Raw genomic sequence first — 18,021 nt, 5'->3', positions numbered from 1 at the left:
TGCACTTCCTCTCCAAAACCATCATCTTACACATGCTGAGGAGAAAAATGGAGAAAACATCAGATTAATGCTGAATACACAGAAAATACACCAGATTTAAATGTAGCAGTCAACAGAAATCCTCAACTGTAAGAGCAATTTAAAAGGCTTGCTTCTGCTGCTGCTGCCCTCACACTAAGGAGGTGAATGGAGTCTCATTTGCGATGCTCCCATCATTGATTGTCAAACAGCAACTGTCTTCCCAGAATTAGTGTTCCTGTTAGTTTGGATAGTCCACAAACCCTCCATTAATTGGAAGCACTCCCCAGAAAAAAAGGTTGTTGGTGTGGTTTCTCACCAAAAATCCACCTCCATTGTCTTGGGGTTCAGGCAGAATTCTGATTGATAGAAATCTCAAAAACTGGCAAATAAAACCAAAAAAAACAAATTATCGCTATAACCTTGAATGAGACCGAAGTTTAAAAACAAATAGTCGAATGAACTTCTTCTACGTATGAGTTTTCTCCATTTGAGCTTACCTTGTGTGCTGGTCCCTCATGGTGAGTCAGTTGGTGTCCAGTCAGTCCAGGCCTGTGTCGCAGTTATGATTTTACCCACCGCGACCTCCCTCCTTTATATACTTATACCAACTATCCCATCGATTTAATGTGATGCTGGTTCTCACAGTGTTCGGCCAATCACAAAGCAGTGTTATGACAATAGGATGTGAATGAATTAGTGGAATTCATGGGGCACAATGGCCCCAATCTAAACAAACAGGTGGGAGGGGCCCTTCGTTGAACTTGTCGCTCAGCGCCGCAACAAGGGAGATATCCTCGTTATTGTATCGCCTGAGTGATATGTGGTGGGAACATGGAGGAAAGATGTCAGCCCGAGGACGTCCTACATGGAGAAGTATGTCCATTCAACAACGTGGTGGACATGGATGTTCATCTAAAGCTGAATGGCTTTAGACCTGCACTTCCACATGTTATGTGAAAATGTAGATAAAGTTGCCTTTTAAAGATCAGCAATATGTTAAATCATCACGTTATCACAACTGAGAGTTTTATGGTATTATAGTTTCTTAGGTTACCATAACATGTTATATTTGAGTCCCTAATGTGTGTGTTTTTCCTGAATCCACTTTTTACAACTTTTTATCTCGTGCATCTATCATTTTTACGCCCAAACTGTGAAAACAAATTCGAGCAAACTATCCACAAGGTATCGCACCCTCCACACACACACACACACTGCCCATTCTCTCATTTAACTTTCTGTCTCTATTTCAGCCTCTCCAATTCTCACGGTGAGCGTCTCCCATGCTTGATTGGCTGACAATAGCGTACTATCCGTCCAGATGGTGTGCCTGGAAGCAGTGTGTGTGCGTGCGTGCGTGTGCGCGCGTGCGTGCGTATTTGGAGGGGGGTTGGTCACTCAATCTTTGTTCGATGGGGCACACTTCCTTTGTGCAGCCGGCCTCAGTGTCATTAACACTGAAGTGTGGGAAGCCTGGGACCACAGCGGCTCCCACGTTCCACACAGGCAGGAAGGGAGCGTGTGACTGAGACGTGGCCAGCGGCAGGCAGGTCAGCCAGCTGTGTGTGTGTGTGTGTGTGTGTGTGTGGGGAGAGGGAAAGTGAATGAGAGTGTGGCTGTCTGCATGAGTAGGGGGGGGGGGGGGGGTTTGCCTGATGTGTGAACATGTGCTGGGAGTGTGGAGACTGTTAAGATGTTAACAGTTGAAGCAGTTTTCTTGTCTTACAGTTTAAATCATGTTCGCCTACCGTTAAATTAAAGTGGACAGACTGAACTTTAACAGCATGACCTCTGAGTCCTTTAAAGCAGCAACATATCAAGTGTCAGTATTGATTTTTCAGTGGAATGAGAGCATCTGTAATGTCAGTAATAATGTCTTTCAACACCAGAAAAAGTACGACAGGACAAAGTTGAACCAGGAAGTCGGTCTATAAACTGTGATGGATGTTCACATTTGACAGTTTGAATAACTCTGATCTCTAAAGTGCATCTTGCCCTCTCCAAACCACTGAGAAGAGAACAGACAAAACAAAAAATGCAGGAACTTATCATGTAAAAAGAAAAAATATTGTCCTATTAAAACTGTGTGGGCCAAACACACACATTCTCTTTTCTTCATCAAGTCGATTTTTATTTGAGTCTCAAAACTCACTGAGAAGCTCTTCTTCTATTCATCTTTGAGACGTCTCAACTGTTGCGCGGCTCCACGAGCAAAGTCTGCCGTGTGTCAAACTGGTGGAAGTGGCTGCATGTTGGCCTTTTCTAATGGTTGGCCCTGTGTAACACCCACGTGTGCCCGGTGGCGGAGGCACTTTGTGCTCAATTATGTGGCGGTTGAGATGACATGAGACAGCGGCATGCTTCCCTCTGGGGTCACCACTTTCCCATATCAACACAAGCACTGGGTCAGTCTCCCAGCTACACCCCCCCCCCCCTCCTCCCTCCCGCCCCCACCGCACTCTTTCTCTCGCAGTCTATTCCTCCACCTGCTCCCCGGAGACACACTCATTGTCCCCACGGCTATAAACACTTCATTGAGCATGTGGCAGCCCTGCGTCCCTCAAAGCCCTTCCCAGCGCTCCCATTGGCCGGGGGACTGTGAGAAACTCCAACAAGCCCAAGACCCACACATTCATATGGAGATTTGGGTGTATAAATACAGGGCAGAGGCAGAGGAGAAGGCAGCTCACATTCAACTGGCTCTTCGAACCGAGCAGGAACGCTCTGACTCTACAGCTATGGCACCCACTGTTTTTGGACAAGCAAGCTACCCTAAGGAGCACCTGGCTCCTGCTCATAAGGTAAATTGGATTTCTATAAAGTCACATAACTCCCTTGTTAAATAGTGTTCATATGGTATGAAAACGCGTGAATTTGTATTCTAAATTCTATTTATTTTTCTTTTCTTCAGCTGAGAAAGCCACTGGTGGAGAAACTGCGCAGAGACCGCATCAACACCTGCATCGAGCAGCTGAAATCCCTGCTGGGTCCCGAGTTCATCAGGCAGCAGCCCGACTCTAAGCAAGAGAAGGCGGACATCTTGGAGATGGCCGTGTGCTATCTGAGAGGCTGGCAGCATCAGAAGCAGCAGCAGAAGGCCGGCGTGACCTCTGGCCGGATGGCGGGCGGCGACGGCTACTCTCGCTGCGTGCAGGAGGCCGTCAGCTTCCTGTCACACTGCGAGGTCCAGACTCAGGCCCACCGACGGCTGCTCAGCCACTTCCAGGGCCTGCAGGCGTCCAGCCACACTCCCTGCACCCTCTCTCCTCCTGGCTCTCCGCTCCATCAGATCAGCTCCAGCAAGGGTGTGAGCCAGGCCAGCAGTGCTCTGTGGAGGCCCTGGTAGGATGGAGGCAGCATCACCTCCTCACAGAGAGAAAGAGAACTAAGTCTGTGAACGTCATGGACAGAAAGTTGAAGACTTAATTGAAGTCGGTTTCCTTTTGCTTTGGCAGGAGAGTCAATATTGTTGAGTATTTTACTAGTGTAGCGAAAAAGGGCACAATGTGCCAGTATTCCTTTGGAAGTATTGAAATGATCAGGTTTTACTGAACATGTACACCGTGTGTATCCACATTATACGCTTTACAATTTAAAGTGCTTACTCTTGTTCCTGTGGGGAGAAATACTTTTGTTTGTTTGTTTTGCAAACATCACTGAATTGTCTTGTTGTAACACCCTCATGGGGTGGAAACTATCTAAGTGTCTGAGACACTGTTTGGTTTATGTGTTTAAACTACTGTCTATCTGTGATACTACGTATCACTGACTGATACATTTCATCAGCTTGGTGCTGATGAATCAACAACATCCCTTAATTGGATCCCATGGATTCACTTTTACTGTAAATCTTTTTATGATTATACTTAATTATGACTATATGTAACCATTATCTGGCCTATGAGTGTTGTACCTGTTAACTGTTCAGTTGTAATGTTGATAATAGATGTTTTTTCATCTTCAAGTGAATACCTTTTATAAAGGCATGTTATGTTGACATCAATCTTTACGAAAAGAATCTGTTGAATTGCTTCCTTGAGAAGTTTGCCTTTGAACTTGAAAAATAAATTGGAAACTTCACATGAAGTTTTACAAACATAAACAATAGCAGCGTCTTTATTTTCTCATAGAACAGAGTGTTAGAGGACAATGTACATATAAAGTCATACATAAAAACTGTAATTTGCGTTTTAGTGCTGACATCACGTCTCGAATGATTGAATGGATGATCAATGAATATGAGAGCAGGTAGAGTTTGTGTTCTAGTCAGGGTTTTGGAAACAGACATATATCCAGTCACACCAGAGAGCTTATCAGCACAGCACTCAACTAACCGCAGCGCCACTATTGTGCCTTGCTCAAGGGAACAACACCATAGTAATCAAGGTTAAATACTGTAGCACTCTTTTTGGATAATATGTAAAATGTGGTACTTCGTCAGGTAATCATAGCTTACTCGAACTCTTGTCACTTTGTTTGCTGCCATTGAGGCCCCATAAGTCAGTGTATTCATATTTTAACAGTGGACACACTTTGCCCAAATTCTTCAGTACACAAAATAATGTGTATTCTGGTCTCAAAGCAAAGGCAATATAATAATATCTACATGTACAGGCCTTGAGAGGCTCAGGAGCTGAGCAGTGATGCTGCACAAAGTATAGTCCGACTATATTAATATAGTTAATAGATGTAAATGTGTGTTTTGATGTACACTGATTTATTTGCAGTGTGGATTTTTCATTTTTAGTATGATCTATATCTGAATGACCTGATTGTCCTTCAACCAATGAGATTAAAACACCTGTATGTTCAGAAATAGAATTAATGATACCCAGGGAAAGATTTGACTTCACTAACTTTGATCTTAATCATTGCCCCAGTGTTTCCCACAGGGATCATTCAAGTTTCATCTCATCTGACCTCTCTGGTGCACAGGTGTTCCCAAAAAATGTAAAAACTGGGGTGACACCCCGCACACATGACCCACTTCTGTTGTGGTGGTGACATGCTGTCTAGTGCTTGAATTATGTCTCAAGTGCCACAAAAGTCTTTCACAACTATTTGTGTGTGCAAAAGTTGTGGAGAATGTGGCGTGCATGAGACTTTCTCAGGGTCTAGTTGTCCAGGCCAGATGGTCTGGCTGAAGCTGCCTCCCCCTTCAACAGGAGATCAAACACCGTAGCTAATGTGATGTGTAACAAGACACACTTCTATTGTTCCCGTCTCGGGGCCAGTGAATAGGCACAGAGTGTGGGAAACGGGAGATATCACACTCACAGAGAGATGGCTGACGGGAAGCCGCTCTGCGCCGCCGCGGGTCTGAGCGATGGCCGAGACTTTATGGCAGGAATTCAGAGCTCTCAGGCTGCTGGTGGGAGGGGAACTCTCGTCTTCACACACACTTGTAGACAAAGACCCCCAGCAGCCGTGCAGTGCACACTAACTTTCAGAGGAGGCACATATTCACACAAACATGTGCACAATGAAATCAATGGAGGGGACAGATAATAAAGCCAAACATGGACGTGACTTGACGGTTTGGCAGTTTCTGTGCTTTCAAATGCTGCAATGGTGATAAGAGGGCTGCAGAGAGGAGTTAAGACAGAGAGAGATGTTTACTTACATATACCTAAATATGAAAATGTAGAGAAAACAAGTCCTGGAAATTAAAAGCATGTGCAAGTAACTACATTTACTGAAGTGTATTTATATTATTTGTCATTCTACTTCAGGTTAGATTGTTCATTGTCTTTTACGCACCGTTTTAAATCTGTTGATAACCTCCATTTCATTTATTTCACAGCTACAGGTTCCTAGGTAACATATTTGAATGGGCTAGTATTTCTGTTGTGGCATTTCTACTCTGACTAAATGAAAACTTTGAATGCTTCTTTCAGCATTGTCGATGGATGTCTGAAAAGCTTAAATTAAAAGAGTCAACACAGACCAAAGGCAGACAGGCTGCCCTGTGCCAGGCAGTGAGGCCAGTTGACTTGATTTTTCCCAGATGGACCGAGACACAGAGTTTCTGTTTGTCCTGCAACAAAAGATCAATTAACATTCCCAGTGGAGCATTGAGGAGCGGCATGGCTTTTGTAGCTCATTTACCCTGATGTTGGGGACTGGTGGGAAACTGGGGAGACGGGACTACTCACACTGCACCCACAAGGCCGGCTTCACATCTGGGGCCAGCCAGTGACGGAGGCCTCTCAGAGGCACACTGCCAGCCCGCTCATAATGCCATTGACTTGTCTCTAATTGGACACAGTTCATTTACAACAGGGTCTGCAGGCTTTTAGGGGAAGTTAGACAAGAGCGTATGATGAAAGATTGCCTACATTTTTCAGCCGAACTAAGTGACTAATGTGACAAAAAACGACTATAATCCAAATGTGATTTGTGTCACCACATGTAATTCAACATACAGTTACAGTGACTGAAAAATAAATCCTTACAAAACATGGAAATTGAATACATTTAATATTCATAAGTGAAAAGTTTGCTGTCAAGTTCAAATACCAAAATAACTGACAGTTCTTTCAAAAATCAATGATTGACTGATCGTTTTGCGATATGAGGGATGCACTTCTAATGTTACAGGTTTTTTTTTAACACTGCCTGTGCTTGGGCCACTTGGGAGTATATTTTTGTAAAGTAATATAAAGGCGTATTTTTCATATCCATGACTTGTTACCTTTCTTCACACATCGGTCCTGTGGCAAACCCTGGCGTTTTTGACAGAAAAAGTGAACTGTAACATAAGGCAACACGTAGTTGGAAAAGCAACAGGTGGAAAATGAAATGATTCACCTGCAGCCAGTTGATGTCACTCTTTAATGTTGTCGACCTCCCTTCCTGCTCCTTCTTTTCTCTTGCGGTTTATCTTCGCCAGCTCAAACATTGTGTAGCCTATCTGTGGTCAACCTGTGACCAAAAAACCTGTTCTTTTTCTGTTCGTCTAAAAAAAACATGTTCCTGCGTCCAAATGCTCCCGTCTGCCACTAAAATGCTTTTAGGAGGAAGAGACGCTTTGTTTGCAGAGAAAATGAAAGCCTTCAGCTTATATTGTTTTATTGCAGTGAAGCATTTGGTCCTTAATTGCAGTTATCCCCCTTTGAAGATACCCACGTTTGTGTACCTCACCTTCCATTATTCTACATCTAAAAAATTGAATTTAGACCTTCAGTCCATGATTAATTCTCAGATGACCGCTTGATAACATGTTAATTACCTGTTGCTTATCTTGGGAAACATGCCCCGCACAGCGACATGCTCTCTGAGTTATTGACATGTCTCCCATTGTTGTGCTGGGAGTCCCACTGGTCAGAGTGTGGGAACCCCAGCCCTGCCTGAGCCACATGGCTTTGTTATGCTAATCTCTCAGTATAAAATGAGGAGCAGCCCCTCCGGGTGCATCAGAGCTAACACTGCAGTCCATGCCAACTTCACCTGCACAGACATGGCTCCTTGCTCATCCAACTACTCCTCTTTTCACCACATCAGGATCTCTGAGAAAGACAACATCAAAGTAAGTACTGCAGAGGAGTTTAAGGGCTTTGCATCAGCTTGTATGGTCAAAATGTACACATTGTTTATTTGTATCATGAGCTTACCTATCTGTCTCCTCTTCCACAGTTGAGAAAACCTATTGTGGAGAAAATGCGCAGAGATCGCATCAACAGCTGCATCGAGGAACTCAAGATCATCCTGGAGAAGGAGTTCCACAAGCATGAGCCCAACTCCAAGCTGGAGAAAGCCGACATCCTGGAGATGACCGTGAGCTTCTTGAGGCAGCAGCTGCAGCCGGGCCTCTGTAAGAGCGACTACAACCAAGGCTACTCTAACTGCTGGAGGGACTCTGTGCACTTCCTGTCTGCTGGACCCAACACAGAGACCTCTGTGACTCCTCTGCAGGGCCTCCAGCAGCAGAAGCAGCAGCTCCATCAGGCCCAGAGAGCCAGCAGCTCCTCCCCGGTCTGCTCCACCCTCAGGCCCACCACGCTGCAGGACAGCAGCAGCAGCAGCAGCAGCAGAGGCCCTGTGTGGAGGCCTTGGTAGAGACTTTGACACACAGACACTCCGAGACCTGAGCGGACTCTCCCTCAAATACGTAGGAAATATATTTCCAGCCTGTTCATTGATGATGGGTTTCCTTATTGACTCATCACATTGATGGACAAGTAGTAAACACGAAGGCTCTCATAGTTGAAGGTTGTCTTGTTTTAATTTGATTCACATTTGATGTTTGCTTTTCCTTTGTGTTTAAAGCTGGAGGTTGATTTTAAGTGATGACGGTTTTGTCGAATCTTGTGAAATGACTGTTTACTCCAGTGGAGTTTATCTTTGGACTGCTTGATGTAACGGTATCTGTTATACTGACAGTTGCTGTTGAGAATATTTCTCTTCTGTTTTGAATTGTCTATGCCAAATTGTATGTATGAGGATGATAATGATGGTGTGTATGTTGTAAATGGATTTTCATATGAACATTTTTGTTGATATTGCTGTTTTGCTCTCACATTTAGGCTCTTAAAACACATTTCTAACATTTGTATGACAATTAAAAATAAAAAGATACAATCAATAAAAAAACACTGATTCCAGATTTTGTAACGAAAGTATTCATATTGTTATTCGAAAAATCTAAAATAATTGCTCTTTATGATGATAACTTTCCTTTTTTTTAAATAAATATAAATAAAATGTTCATACCATTTTTGCTAATTTTCATGATTAACTTCTTCATAAAACTGTCCTAAGCTTGTCTTAATTTTGGTCATGTGATGTTTGGTCAGGAAGCAACAGATATCACAAATGTTTTTAAACATACATAATACTCAAGTTAAAAGTCTTGCTTAGACTACTAGTGTAGAACATTTCCTCCTTTCCTTTCATAGGACACATGGCAGCATTTCTTTGAATTGCAAATCCAGAACTCATTCCAAGAATAAAGAAAACATGTACACAGATTAAGACACGAGCAAAGTGTTGAATGGCATACACAATAATATCTTTGACTAAAAGCTGAGAGCGCATCAGTTGGAATTTATAGATTTACATATAGCAATGTGTTTTTTTTGCATTGACTAAAGAACTGGCACTTCTTGTAAAAAGCATCACAAATTAATAATTAAAATCAAAAGTGAAATTATTTTAAAAAGCAACCAGCCATAAGAAAACACACAATTACACACATAAAACACTAAATCATATTTTTTTCAAAAGCAAAGCCTACATACTATATTCACAATTAATAGATCTACACAAAATGTATAAAAATAAAAACATATTTGATCAAAATCAAAATTTAAATTTAGTTAGGTACGGTATTTTAGAAACATTTGTTGTTATATTTGTTGAAATTCTCTTTAACGGCTGTGAGTACTAACAATAGCCATGTTCTTGTTTACGTTCACAATGATTTTGGGGGAGTGGATTGGGGGGGGGGGGGGGTCCTGAAGGGGAGTCAGTGTTGTAGACTTGGAGACTTTCTTGCTAGATTGAGCAACTTTTGGAGCTAGTGCTGCTAGCTACTTTCATTGGAAAAGAGTTGGCAACGCAGGGCTTGGTTTTTAAATTGGATACTCATAATCTAGTTTACTCTTGCTGGTTTCTCCAATTCTTATTCTACTTTCTGAAATGTCAAGTTTGGGTTAAAACTAACATGCGTTTCACGATTATCCTATTGCCAACACACAGCATGTATTCACAACACTGCATTACAAAATAATACACATCATACACAAACGACCTGCATTTAGTCAAACACATTCTTCCTTTATTAAAGGCAAATAAGTCACAACAGACAAGTTCAGTAAACCACTCTTATAATGTGACATACATTTTAAACTCCACAACAAGTTGATGAACATTATTTTCAGTTACATAAAGCAACAGTAATAACCTCACTGTGAGGCATGAGGATGCTGTGATATTGTCTCACTAACAGAAGGTGTTGCTCATGTGTTGTGAATGATCTCCAGTGTGAATTTGGGATGAGGAGGATAGAATCCCTCTTACGTATCTTTCATCAACATGATGAAACACTGAAAACATTCAGTAACACCACAAGTGAACAGGCTGGAAATGTGTTTTCCTACATACTGAGGGAGAGTCCCCTCAGGTCTGAGTGTGATGTTGCGTTCCACATTGCATACTTTTTATTTTTACTTTTAGTACACAGCTGTCCTTACAAAGTACGTACGGTTGCATACATTCAATTGGGACACGCTGCTTCGTCATAATATTACACGTTTGACCCTCTTGCTCGTTCACTCCGCAGAGGGTTCTGGTTCAGAATAGCCAAAAGAGCATGCCAGATAAATACTGCAAAATGTGAATGGATTAGTAAGTGCAAATACACCAAGTAAGACATCTTGGTGTATTTGGCATACTGCATTAGACGTTCAGTATAGGTATTGGAATGCACAGGGAGTCTCTACCAAGGCCTCCACACGGTGCCTCTGCTGCTGTCATGCAGCGTGGTGGGCCTGAGGGTGGAGTAGACCGGGGAGGAGCTGCTGACTCTCTGGGCCTGATGGAGCTGCTGCTTCTGCTGCTGGAGGCCCTGCAGAGGAGTCACAGAGTAACCTCGGTTGTAGTCGCTCTTACAGAGGCCCGACTGCAGCTGCTGACTCAGGAAGTTCACAGTCATCTCCAGGATGTCGGCTTTCTCCAGCTTGGAGTTGGGCTCCTGCTTGTGGAACTCCTTCTCCAGGATGATCTTGAGTTGCTTGATGCAGCTGTTGATGCGATCTCTGCGCACTTTCTCCACAAAAGGTTTTCTTAACTGTGGAAGAGGAGACAGGTGGGTTTGGCTCATGATTCAAATCAGCAATAACCAATCAGACATTTGTACTGCACAAGCTGATGCAAAGCCCTTAAAATCCAGTACTCACTTTGATGTGGTCTTTCTGAGAGATCCTATTGAGGTGAATAGAGGAGCAGTTGGAGGAGCAGGGAGCCATGTCCGTGCAGGTGAATTAAGCAGCTTCTTCAGGCTGAAACTGAATGCGTTGACCTCTCCAGGAGGAGCCACTCTTCATTTTATAGTGAGTTATTAGCATAACAAAGCCATGGAGGGCTGGGATTTGTAACAATGGGACACACATCAATAACTCGGAGGTGAAGCAATCACAGGCTGAACAGTAGAGATAAAACCATTCCCAAGATGTATATCAGACTGAGAATGATGTGCTGTCAGTCTCTGATCAGGAGCTGTTGCTTATCTCACGCTCCAGTCACACAGGGGAACACAGGCAGCATCTCCTCATGTGCTCCCAGGGAATAATTAAACAGGATTTAATTATCGTGGCATCCAGGGAAAAGGTATTGAAAGTAGGCATGTTATAATTGATTGGATTGCTAGTGTGAAACTAAGACATTTCTTCAATTTATTCCACTTATTTTGACATTTAGAATTTTTCATTTTGTCGCGTTAACTCCGTTGCAATAAGTCTAAAAAACCTCATCTTTATACATCTCCTAAATTTCAGTCTACATGAGGCAATTTTACACAAACTAATAATGATGTGAGGACTTTAACAATAAATGCAATATTACTGAATCAAACAACAAATTCTGCACCTGCAGATTCACTGTAACAGCATCTAGCATGTTGTCTTGTAGGCTGTGATTTGCTGTTCACAGTTTGTTTGTATCCTGGGACATCTTTGGTGTCCTGTTGTAGTCTTAAGGTAGACAATTCTGATCACTGTATCGCTCAGACGAACATACCGAAAGTCTGAAAGATGGTTCAAGCTTTTGATCTCCAGATGAAAAACATGTTTTGAATATTGTGTGATGATGACTATTCATTTTTCCAAAATGAAATGGATCGAGAAGCTTGTCAAATGAATTCCTGAGATCTTCCCCACAGGACATTGCTTTGGTCCTTAGTGTGCTGACAATAAAACTCCTGCTTGTTCACCCATGGCACACTTCTATTGTTGACCGAGGGTATTAAGCCGTGAGTGGACAGAGAGACTGTGGGAAAACCAAGCTTGGACTCTACTCACACATCTACTGGTCAATAGCCCTGACCTCCCAGCCACAAAAGGCCTTTTCATCTCTCCTCTCAAACAACAGCCAGCAGCAGCACTGTGTGTGTGTGTGTGTGTGTGTGTCTGTGTGTGTGTGTGTGTGTGTGTGTGTGTGTGCTTGTGTGTGTGTGTGTGTGTGCTTGTGTGTGTGTGTGTGTGTGTGTGCTTGTGTGTGTGTGTGTGTGTGTGTGTGTGTGTGGTTGCACATGCACACAGACCAATTGTGCATTTATTTGATATGCAGTGAGAGTTTACGTCATACAATGCTGTTGTCAGGGATCTGTGACCAGCTGCCACTTGTTGTCAGGTCCCTGGAAATATGATCGTGTCACTTGCTTTGTCGACCTAAACCGTCATTTTTAAACTATAAAAGCATTACATGTCTTAAACAAATAAAAGAAATCTCAAAACAACAGAAAGACGGTCTTTTCACCAATACATACACTTTTGTGTATGATTTGATTTGATTTTATAGATACCTGTGAGGTTTTTGACCAATACTTTTGGTTTCAAATATTCTAGAAACCAGTAAGACTTCCTCAGAAACATAAAACGTGTCACACTAGTGGAAATTTTCTTCATTTTTCTTTTTCCAGTAAAAAAATAAAATTACATTTCAAAAATCAGTGTTAGCGTGACAGTCTCTAGTGCAGCCACCAGGGGCGCTGTTGATCCCCTCCAACATACACACATCCATGTATTTAGTGTAATTTCTTATAATTATGATTAATTAGTGGTGGTGGCTGACTGCATGCTGATTAAGATTCAAATTAAGCTGTCAATTAGTGTTTGGTTTATGAATCAATGCAAGGAAATCAGAATTGTGCCTATACTACCATACTATTTTGTATGCCAGAAAAATATGTAGTATACCAATACATAGTATGTCAAATGCAGTATGCCAAAAGTACCAGGATGTCCTACTGCATCTGGTCGCATTTTGCCGTATGCAAGCCAGCGTGCTTTTCTGGCTATTTTGACCTACAATCCTCAGTGCAGATATATGTGCAAGAGGGTCAAAGGTGCAGTGTCATGAGGAATTAGGACGTCCTAATTGAATGCATACTGCATGCAACGGTGGGTTGTAAGGGCAGCTGCAGTATGTCCTAAACGTTTTGTAAAAGCATGCGATTTGGAACGCAGCTTACGTTTAGTTTTGACACAGCAGTCATTTTGACATGTAATAGTAGGAAAAAGTGAAAACAATAAAGTTAATGATGGCTGAATTCCATTTTGTTGCCTCAGTGTCAGGGTCCTGAAACTATACACTACTATCCCGGTTTTGAGACGTATCCTGGTTACATTCAATGTGAGAAACCAGAACAGTATCCAGGTTTCTGATTATCTCTGTGCAGTTTTACTCTTCATTTCGCAGCACCTCAGCCACTATAGACCGACTAAGAATGTTCAGGGACCTGAATGTTCAGGTGTTTACATGATGCCACAGTATCTGGTTTCTGGCTAGCGTATCTTTCTTAAACCAGGAGTGTTCAAAGCCTCTGAGACTACAGTGCTTATCTGTTTCCATTCGGTTGTGCATGGGTTTACATGCACAACCCATCACTGTCACACTGTCATGGCGTACTAGTACTGCTGAACAATGACTGGAGCTATAATAAGTAATCAAATTACAAATTTATTATGATTAAACAAGTCATGGATGTCCAAAGATACATAGACATTTTCATCGGTTTTCATCAATAATTTGCATGAATAGCTCCAAGATAAGTTAAATTTGATTTTTTTAAATGTATACAAACACAAAGATAAAGTTTATTACTGTATTTTCTTCTCCCCTACACAGACCAATCAAGTACAATTTGTACACGTACAATTCATGTTTTAAACTCAGTTGTTAAATAGATTTAAAAGAAACACTCAACCTGTGTTGTTCCAGTTATTTTACCTGGTATTCCTGCATCATACAATTCATCTATTTTTCATCAACTGAAATAAATACAATCCTCATTGTTTGTTCATGGTATACATTTGAATACAGTTCTGGAAATGGGCAGTAGTGTTCATTTGCGGCCTCAGGGCAATAATATAAATTTTGGGCAGGAAGTAGCCCCCGAGGAAGGCCACGACACTGAGGAGTATGGCGAACACGTGCGCGGCCATAGTGAACGGGCCTCTGCTGATGAGGTAGAAAGTGAAGAAGCTCATCCAGGAGATCATGTACAGCATGAGGCTAAAGGTCACACACTTGGCCTCGTTGTAGTTGGCTGGCAGGTCTTTGCCCATGTAGCTGAAGGAGAAGCAGAGGACACTGAGCAGCGATACGTAGACGAGCTCAAGGCCTGCAACAAGTGAGAGGGTGTTACTGCACTCAAACACAATGCTGTCCTTGTAAAATTCAAGATCCTGAGAGGGCTGGGGAGTGTTGACGGCCACACGGATTACAGAAATGAACAAGGCGGTGGCGGACACTAGGAAAATGGTAAACTCTGCTCCGTGGTTTTTGGCCCACTTGTCATAGGCTGGCGGCAGTTTGGATGCAAATTTAAAAATGCAGATGACCTGGAGGGAGCGGACAGTGATGCAGGCCAGGCACACAGTGAAGCTGAAGATGAATAGAAGTTGCTTGAGGATACAGGCCAGAGGAGACGGCTGGCCAAAATGGCACAAAGAGCTCATTGCAGCAGCAGTCAGGCCTGCCAGCATCAGGAGGCAGGTGCGGCCTCCGGCAGACTTGGCCACAGGCGTGTCCAGGTTGAGCAGGAGGATTATTGCCGAGGTGGAGGTCATGAGAAGACAGGTGGCCAGAAAGAAGAGCAGGGCGATGGAGAGGGGGGCGTCCCAGGCAAGCAGCAGGACAGTCCTTTTCAGACACTGCTCGCTGCCAGGGGGAGCCCACTCCTCCGGCAGACACGGCTCGCATGTAGTGGATTCTGAGGAAGAGCGACAGCATAGATGTAAAAGCTGGGCTGTTGTTGTTTTTTTGCCCAATGTGACAAGAATTCAAATTAAAAAAATGGGTTAGTCATCAAGAGAGAATGTTATGGTCTAGAGCAGAAAGGGTTTTTAGGCCTTTGTTAGGCAAAGGGAGTTGGCATCCTGCATCAGGAGGACATAGTATGAGTAGGAAGCACCACCTGCTGGACAACCTCACGCACAACAGCTGGAAAATACTGCTGTGTTGGAGTAATGGTCATTTTTGTAGATCAATAGGGAATAATCATAAAGAAGAAAATTGCCTTTTATTAAGTCTTTACAGTCACCAGATAAAGTCGTTTCCTGTCTCCAGTGTGATCTTTGTCTTGACTGGTGCAGTGGGACATCCGTCTGCTCTTTCATGCTCTCAGTGCACTTAAATTACTTTTTTGGATATCTTTCTGTTTTGTTTAATTTGCTTTCCCACTGTACAACAACCTCCATCTTGATGATGCTTGATTGGGTTGTACAATGAATTACTAAATAAATTCTGCATAATATTCTTAATCTGTACAAATGAATTTGTCACTTTGTCCGTTTTTTTCTTCGTCTGAATATTTTTCTAGTGCATTGACTTTTTTTCCGTGTGTCTTTATGTTACCACTTATATTGAGAAAAGTAGCAGAGGGGCAGGTCTGGCAGTCGAAGCAGCATGCGTGTTGCTCTGTCAGCAGCTTCTTGTGGCCTATCGGGCAAGGTGGAGAGCAGATGGACAGCGGTACCTAGACGGAACCAACAGGGTTCAACAAAGATAATATTTAACTTTGATTCACTCGGAGTCAACATTTTAAGTTTGAATGTCTGATTATTATTAATGTTTCCTTTCAAAATATATTAAGCAGGCAGCTGACAAACACTTTATCCTAGGTTGTTTCTTTATTATGTTTTGCATATTTCTCACCGATAGTTGCACTGAATTATATAAGAAATTGAAGAGTTTTTAAGATTTACACACAAACACTTTACTCAAAGATGCTGCAATAGGTCGTACTGTTCTCGAGTCTCCCGCGTTGTGCCACTCAATTTGATCAGCGTTAACTGTGAGCGTAATGGGATCTGGGCTGAAGGAGCCCACCTCTCTGATTGACCAGTCAGTTCCCCTCCAAACCCAGAAAATGATGTCATATCCTGTGGGTGGGTCACCATTTATGTCAAAGTACACAGAAGTGTTCTCCAGAGAGAATTTCACCTCCTTAAGCCACCAGAGCAGCTAAGGTGGAGAGGCAGAAGGAAACATCAGTGCCAAACAAACAAAGTGGTTCTGAGAGATTTTATTCTTTGCAAAAAACACAAATTGACATCTGCTCACCTCCCACGGATACACCGTCTTCCTTTGGCACTCTCCAGAATCACAACCAAGTGCTTGGTGCAGAGCATGAGCCACAGCATACACTCCCTTATACACATTGAAGGAGGAGGTGATGTCATTTGTCTCCAGAGAAAACTTCTTCCTGGCGAGGCTGTACAGGTCTGCGCTCTGTAGACAGTCATTGCCTGGGCTCATGGTAACATTAGAGACTTCCTGGGTGTCAGTGTGTTGCATTGAAGCCTCAACTACCTTTCTCTCAAACTCCTCAAAACCAGATAAGGTTGTATATTTGATGGATACGCCGAGCACAGTGCCGATGGTGTGGATCCCAGGTATCCCTGAAATGAGACTAGACACTGACCAGTCCTCTGTTCCAATCCACACCTTACCTGTCACGTTCTGCTCAATGACAAACGGGAAGAAGTCCTTGACTTTCGACTTGCTGGAGAAGACCACGATGGTGTTGACTTTGGTCTTCTGTATGCTTTCCACTATGTTCCTCATGGTCTGGATTGTGTCATCTCCGTACGCGGGGATGACTCCTTGGTAGGCGATGCAGATGCCGTGGTGTGGTGCTCGCTCGGACAGGCTTTGCATGCCCGCCAGGCCATAGGCGTTGTCACTGCCTAAGAGAGCGACCCAGGTCCAGTTGAAACGTTTCAGAAGATGGATCATAGCTGTCACCTGGTTCTTGTCACTTGGAATTGTGCGGAAAAAGGCTGGATAGAGGTACTTGTTGCTCAGCATTTCATTCGATGCTTCATAAGATATCTAAAAGAAAGGAAGAGCCTATAACGAATGATTCTGCATTGTTTGGATGCCTTTTCATGTCATGTGGAGTATGCAATAATTCAAGAGGCCATGATTGAAACCTTCCAGGTGATAACTTACTTGTGGTACAAGATAGGCCCCCAGTAAAGCAGCGGGGGTGAAAGTTTTGCTGCTGCTGTCTGGCCCAATCACAGCCACGGCCTTTTCCCTGTTGTAGTTTGTGTCTCCCCCTGTCTCAGATGTAGATGGGCTCTGAGTCTGCTGCTCCAGCAGGTCCAGTGTGGCCAGGATACCGGCAGCTACCGAGCAGGTGTCGTACATCTGGTAGCCCAGCTTCACCCCTGGTAAAAGAGGCTGCGGTCCGGTGCCGTTGTTGATTTGTTCCACAGCAAATCTCATGGCTTGCAAAAGGTGAAATCCGTGTTTGTTGGGAGTACCTCTACAAGGGGTAACATGGTAACGGGGAAATTAATTAAGACATGTCAAGATAGCAACATTTTGGATGACTTTACAGCCAGACTAGCAGTGAAACTCACACATTGCACGGACTCAAAGAAGGGAAAGCAGCACTTGGTTCATCTGCGTAATGGAGAGGAAAGAGTCCAGCGATTAAGAAGTCGCCTTGGAGCTGCATCCCCTGTCCCTGAGAGATGTAATCCAGTTTCCCATCAGCCGACTGTAGCATCAGCCAGCCTAAGGAAAGAAGCACAGCACCACACAGATCCATACTTCACCTCCACCTCACACACACTGCTGCTGCGGAAGCTCTTTGCAGAATGGATCAGGGCCTGTTTATTAAGTGAGTGATCGGGGGAGGGATGATCACATTTGCATCTTTCTGGGGAGTGTTGAGTCAAGAGAAACCCTAGAAACCCTTTTTATTGTCATATCCATATACACATACACAAAATTTGACTTCTGCATTTGACCCATCCCTGTATATAG

The 18,021-nt window shown here is 43.2% G+C and overlaps 4 protein-coding genes across 4 annotated transcripts; 2 read left to right on the top strand and 2 right to left on the bottom strand.

Annotated features, from left to right (window-relative positions):
- Positions 1–1,682: 1,682 nt before the first annotated feature.
- On the top strand, positions 1,683–4,106 carry LOC142948705 (transcription factor HES-5-like). Its single transcript, XM_076090843.1, has 2 exons — positions 1,683–2,822; positions 2,933–4,106. The coding sequence occupies exons 1-2, from the start codon at positions 2,379–2,381 to the stop codon at positions 3,365–3,367; spliced, it is 879 nt and encodes a 292-aa protein (XP_075946958.1). The 5' UTR covers positions 1,683–2,378; the 3' UTR covers positions 3,368–4,106.
- Positions 4,107–7,402: 3,296 nt separating this feature from the next.
- On the top strand, positions 7,403–8,079 carry her12 (hairy-related 12). The gene is made up of 2 exons (XM_076090833.1): positions 7,403–7,549; positions 7,657–8,079. The coding sequence occupies exons 1-2, from the start codon at positions 7,412–7,414 to the stop codon at positions 8,077–8,079; spliced, it is 561 nt and encodes a 186-aa protein (XP_075946948.1). The 5' UTR covers positions 7,403–7,411.
- Positions 8,080–10,459: 2,380 nt separating this feature from the next.
- On the bottom strand, positions 10,460–10,997 carry LOC142948687 (transcription factor HES-5-like). Its single transcript, XM_076090825.1, has 2 exons — positions 10,920–10,997; positions 10,460–10,810 (listed from the first exon to the last, which is right to left on the bottom strand). Exons 1-2 carry the CDS (start codon positions 10,986–10,988, stop codon positions 10,460–10,462), a joined length of 420 nt encoding a protein of 139 aa, XP_075946940.1. The 5' UTR covers positions 10,989–10,997.
- Positions 10,998–14,027: 3,030 nt separating this feature from the next.
- tas1r1 (taste receptor, type 1, member 1) lies at positions 14,028–17,803 on the bottom strand. Its single transcript, XM_076090815.1, has 6 exons — positions 17,613–17,803; positions 17,197–17,515; positions 16,306–17,076; positions 15,988–16,206; positions 15,598–15,718; positions 14,028–14,953 (listed from the first exon to the last, which is right to left on the bottom strand). Exons 1-6 carry the CDS (start codon positions 17,801–17,803, stop codon positions 14,028–14,030), a joined length of 2,547 nt encoding a protein of 848 aa, XP_075946930.1.
- Between the last annotated feature and the right edge of the window lie 218 nt (positions 17,804–18,021).

This window comes from Anarhichas minor, unplaced genomic scaffold, assembly GCF_050575085.1.
Source record: "Anarhichas minor isolate MPS153535 unplaced genomic scaffold, ASM5057508v1 ptg000003l, whole genome shotgun sequence".
NCBI lineage: Eukaryota > Metazoa > Chordata > Actinopteri > Perciformes > Anarhichadidae > Anarhichas > Anarhichas minor.
Note: the sequence above shows the minus strand (reverse complement) of the source record. Positions and strands in the feature narration are given on the sequence as shown.

Coding starts and splice junctions, on each gene's coding strand:
- LOC142948687 (XM_076090825.1), bottom strand. CDS start 10,988: ATGGCTCCCTGCTCCTCCAACTGCTCCTCTATTCACCTCAATAGGATC. Junction 10,811..10,919: donor CTCAGAAAGACCACATCAAA/GTGAGTACTGGA, acceptor CCTCTTCCACAG/TTAAGAAAACCTTTTGTGGA.
- LOC142948705 (XM_076090843.1), top strand. CDS start 2,379: ATGCTTCCCTCTGGGGTCACCACTTTCCCATATCAACACAAGCACTGG. Junction 2,823..2,932: donor ACCTGGCTCCTGCTCATAAG/GTAAATTGGATT, acceptor TCTTTTCTTCAG/CTGAGAAAGCCACTGGTGGA.
- her12 (XM_076090833.1), top strand. CDS start 7,412: ATGAGGAGCAGCCCCTCCGGGTGCATCAGAGCTAACACTGCAGTCCAT. Junction 7,550..7,656: donor CTGAGAAAGACAACATCAAA/GTAAGTACTGCA, acceptor CCTCTTCCACAG/TTGAGAAAACCTATTGTGGA.
- tas1r1 (XM_076090815.1), bottom strand. CDS start 17,803: ATGGATCTGTGTGGTGCTGTGCTTCTTTCCTTAGGCTGGCTGATGCTA. Junction 16,207..16,305: donor AGACGGTGTATCCGTGGGAG/GTGAGCAGATGT, acceptor TCTCCACCTTAG/CTGCTCTGGTGGCTTAAGGA. Junction 15,719..15,987: donor ACGCGGGAGACTCGAGAACA/GTACGACCTATT, acceptor GGTTCCGTCTAG/GTACCGCTGTCCATCTGCTC.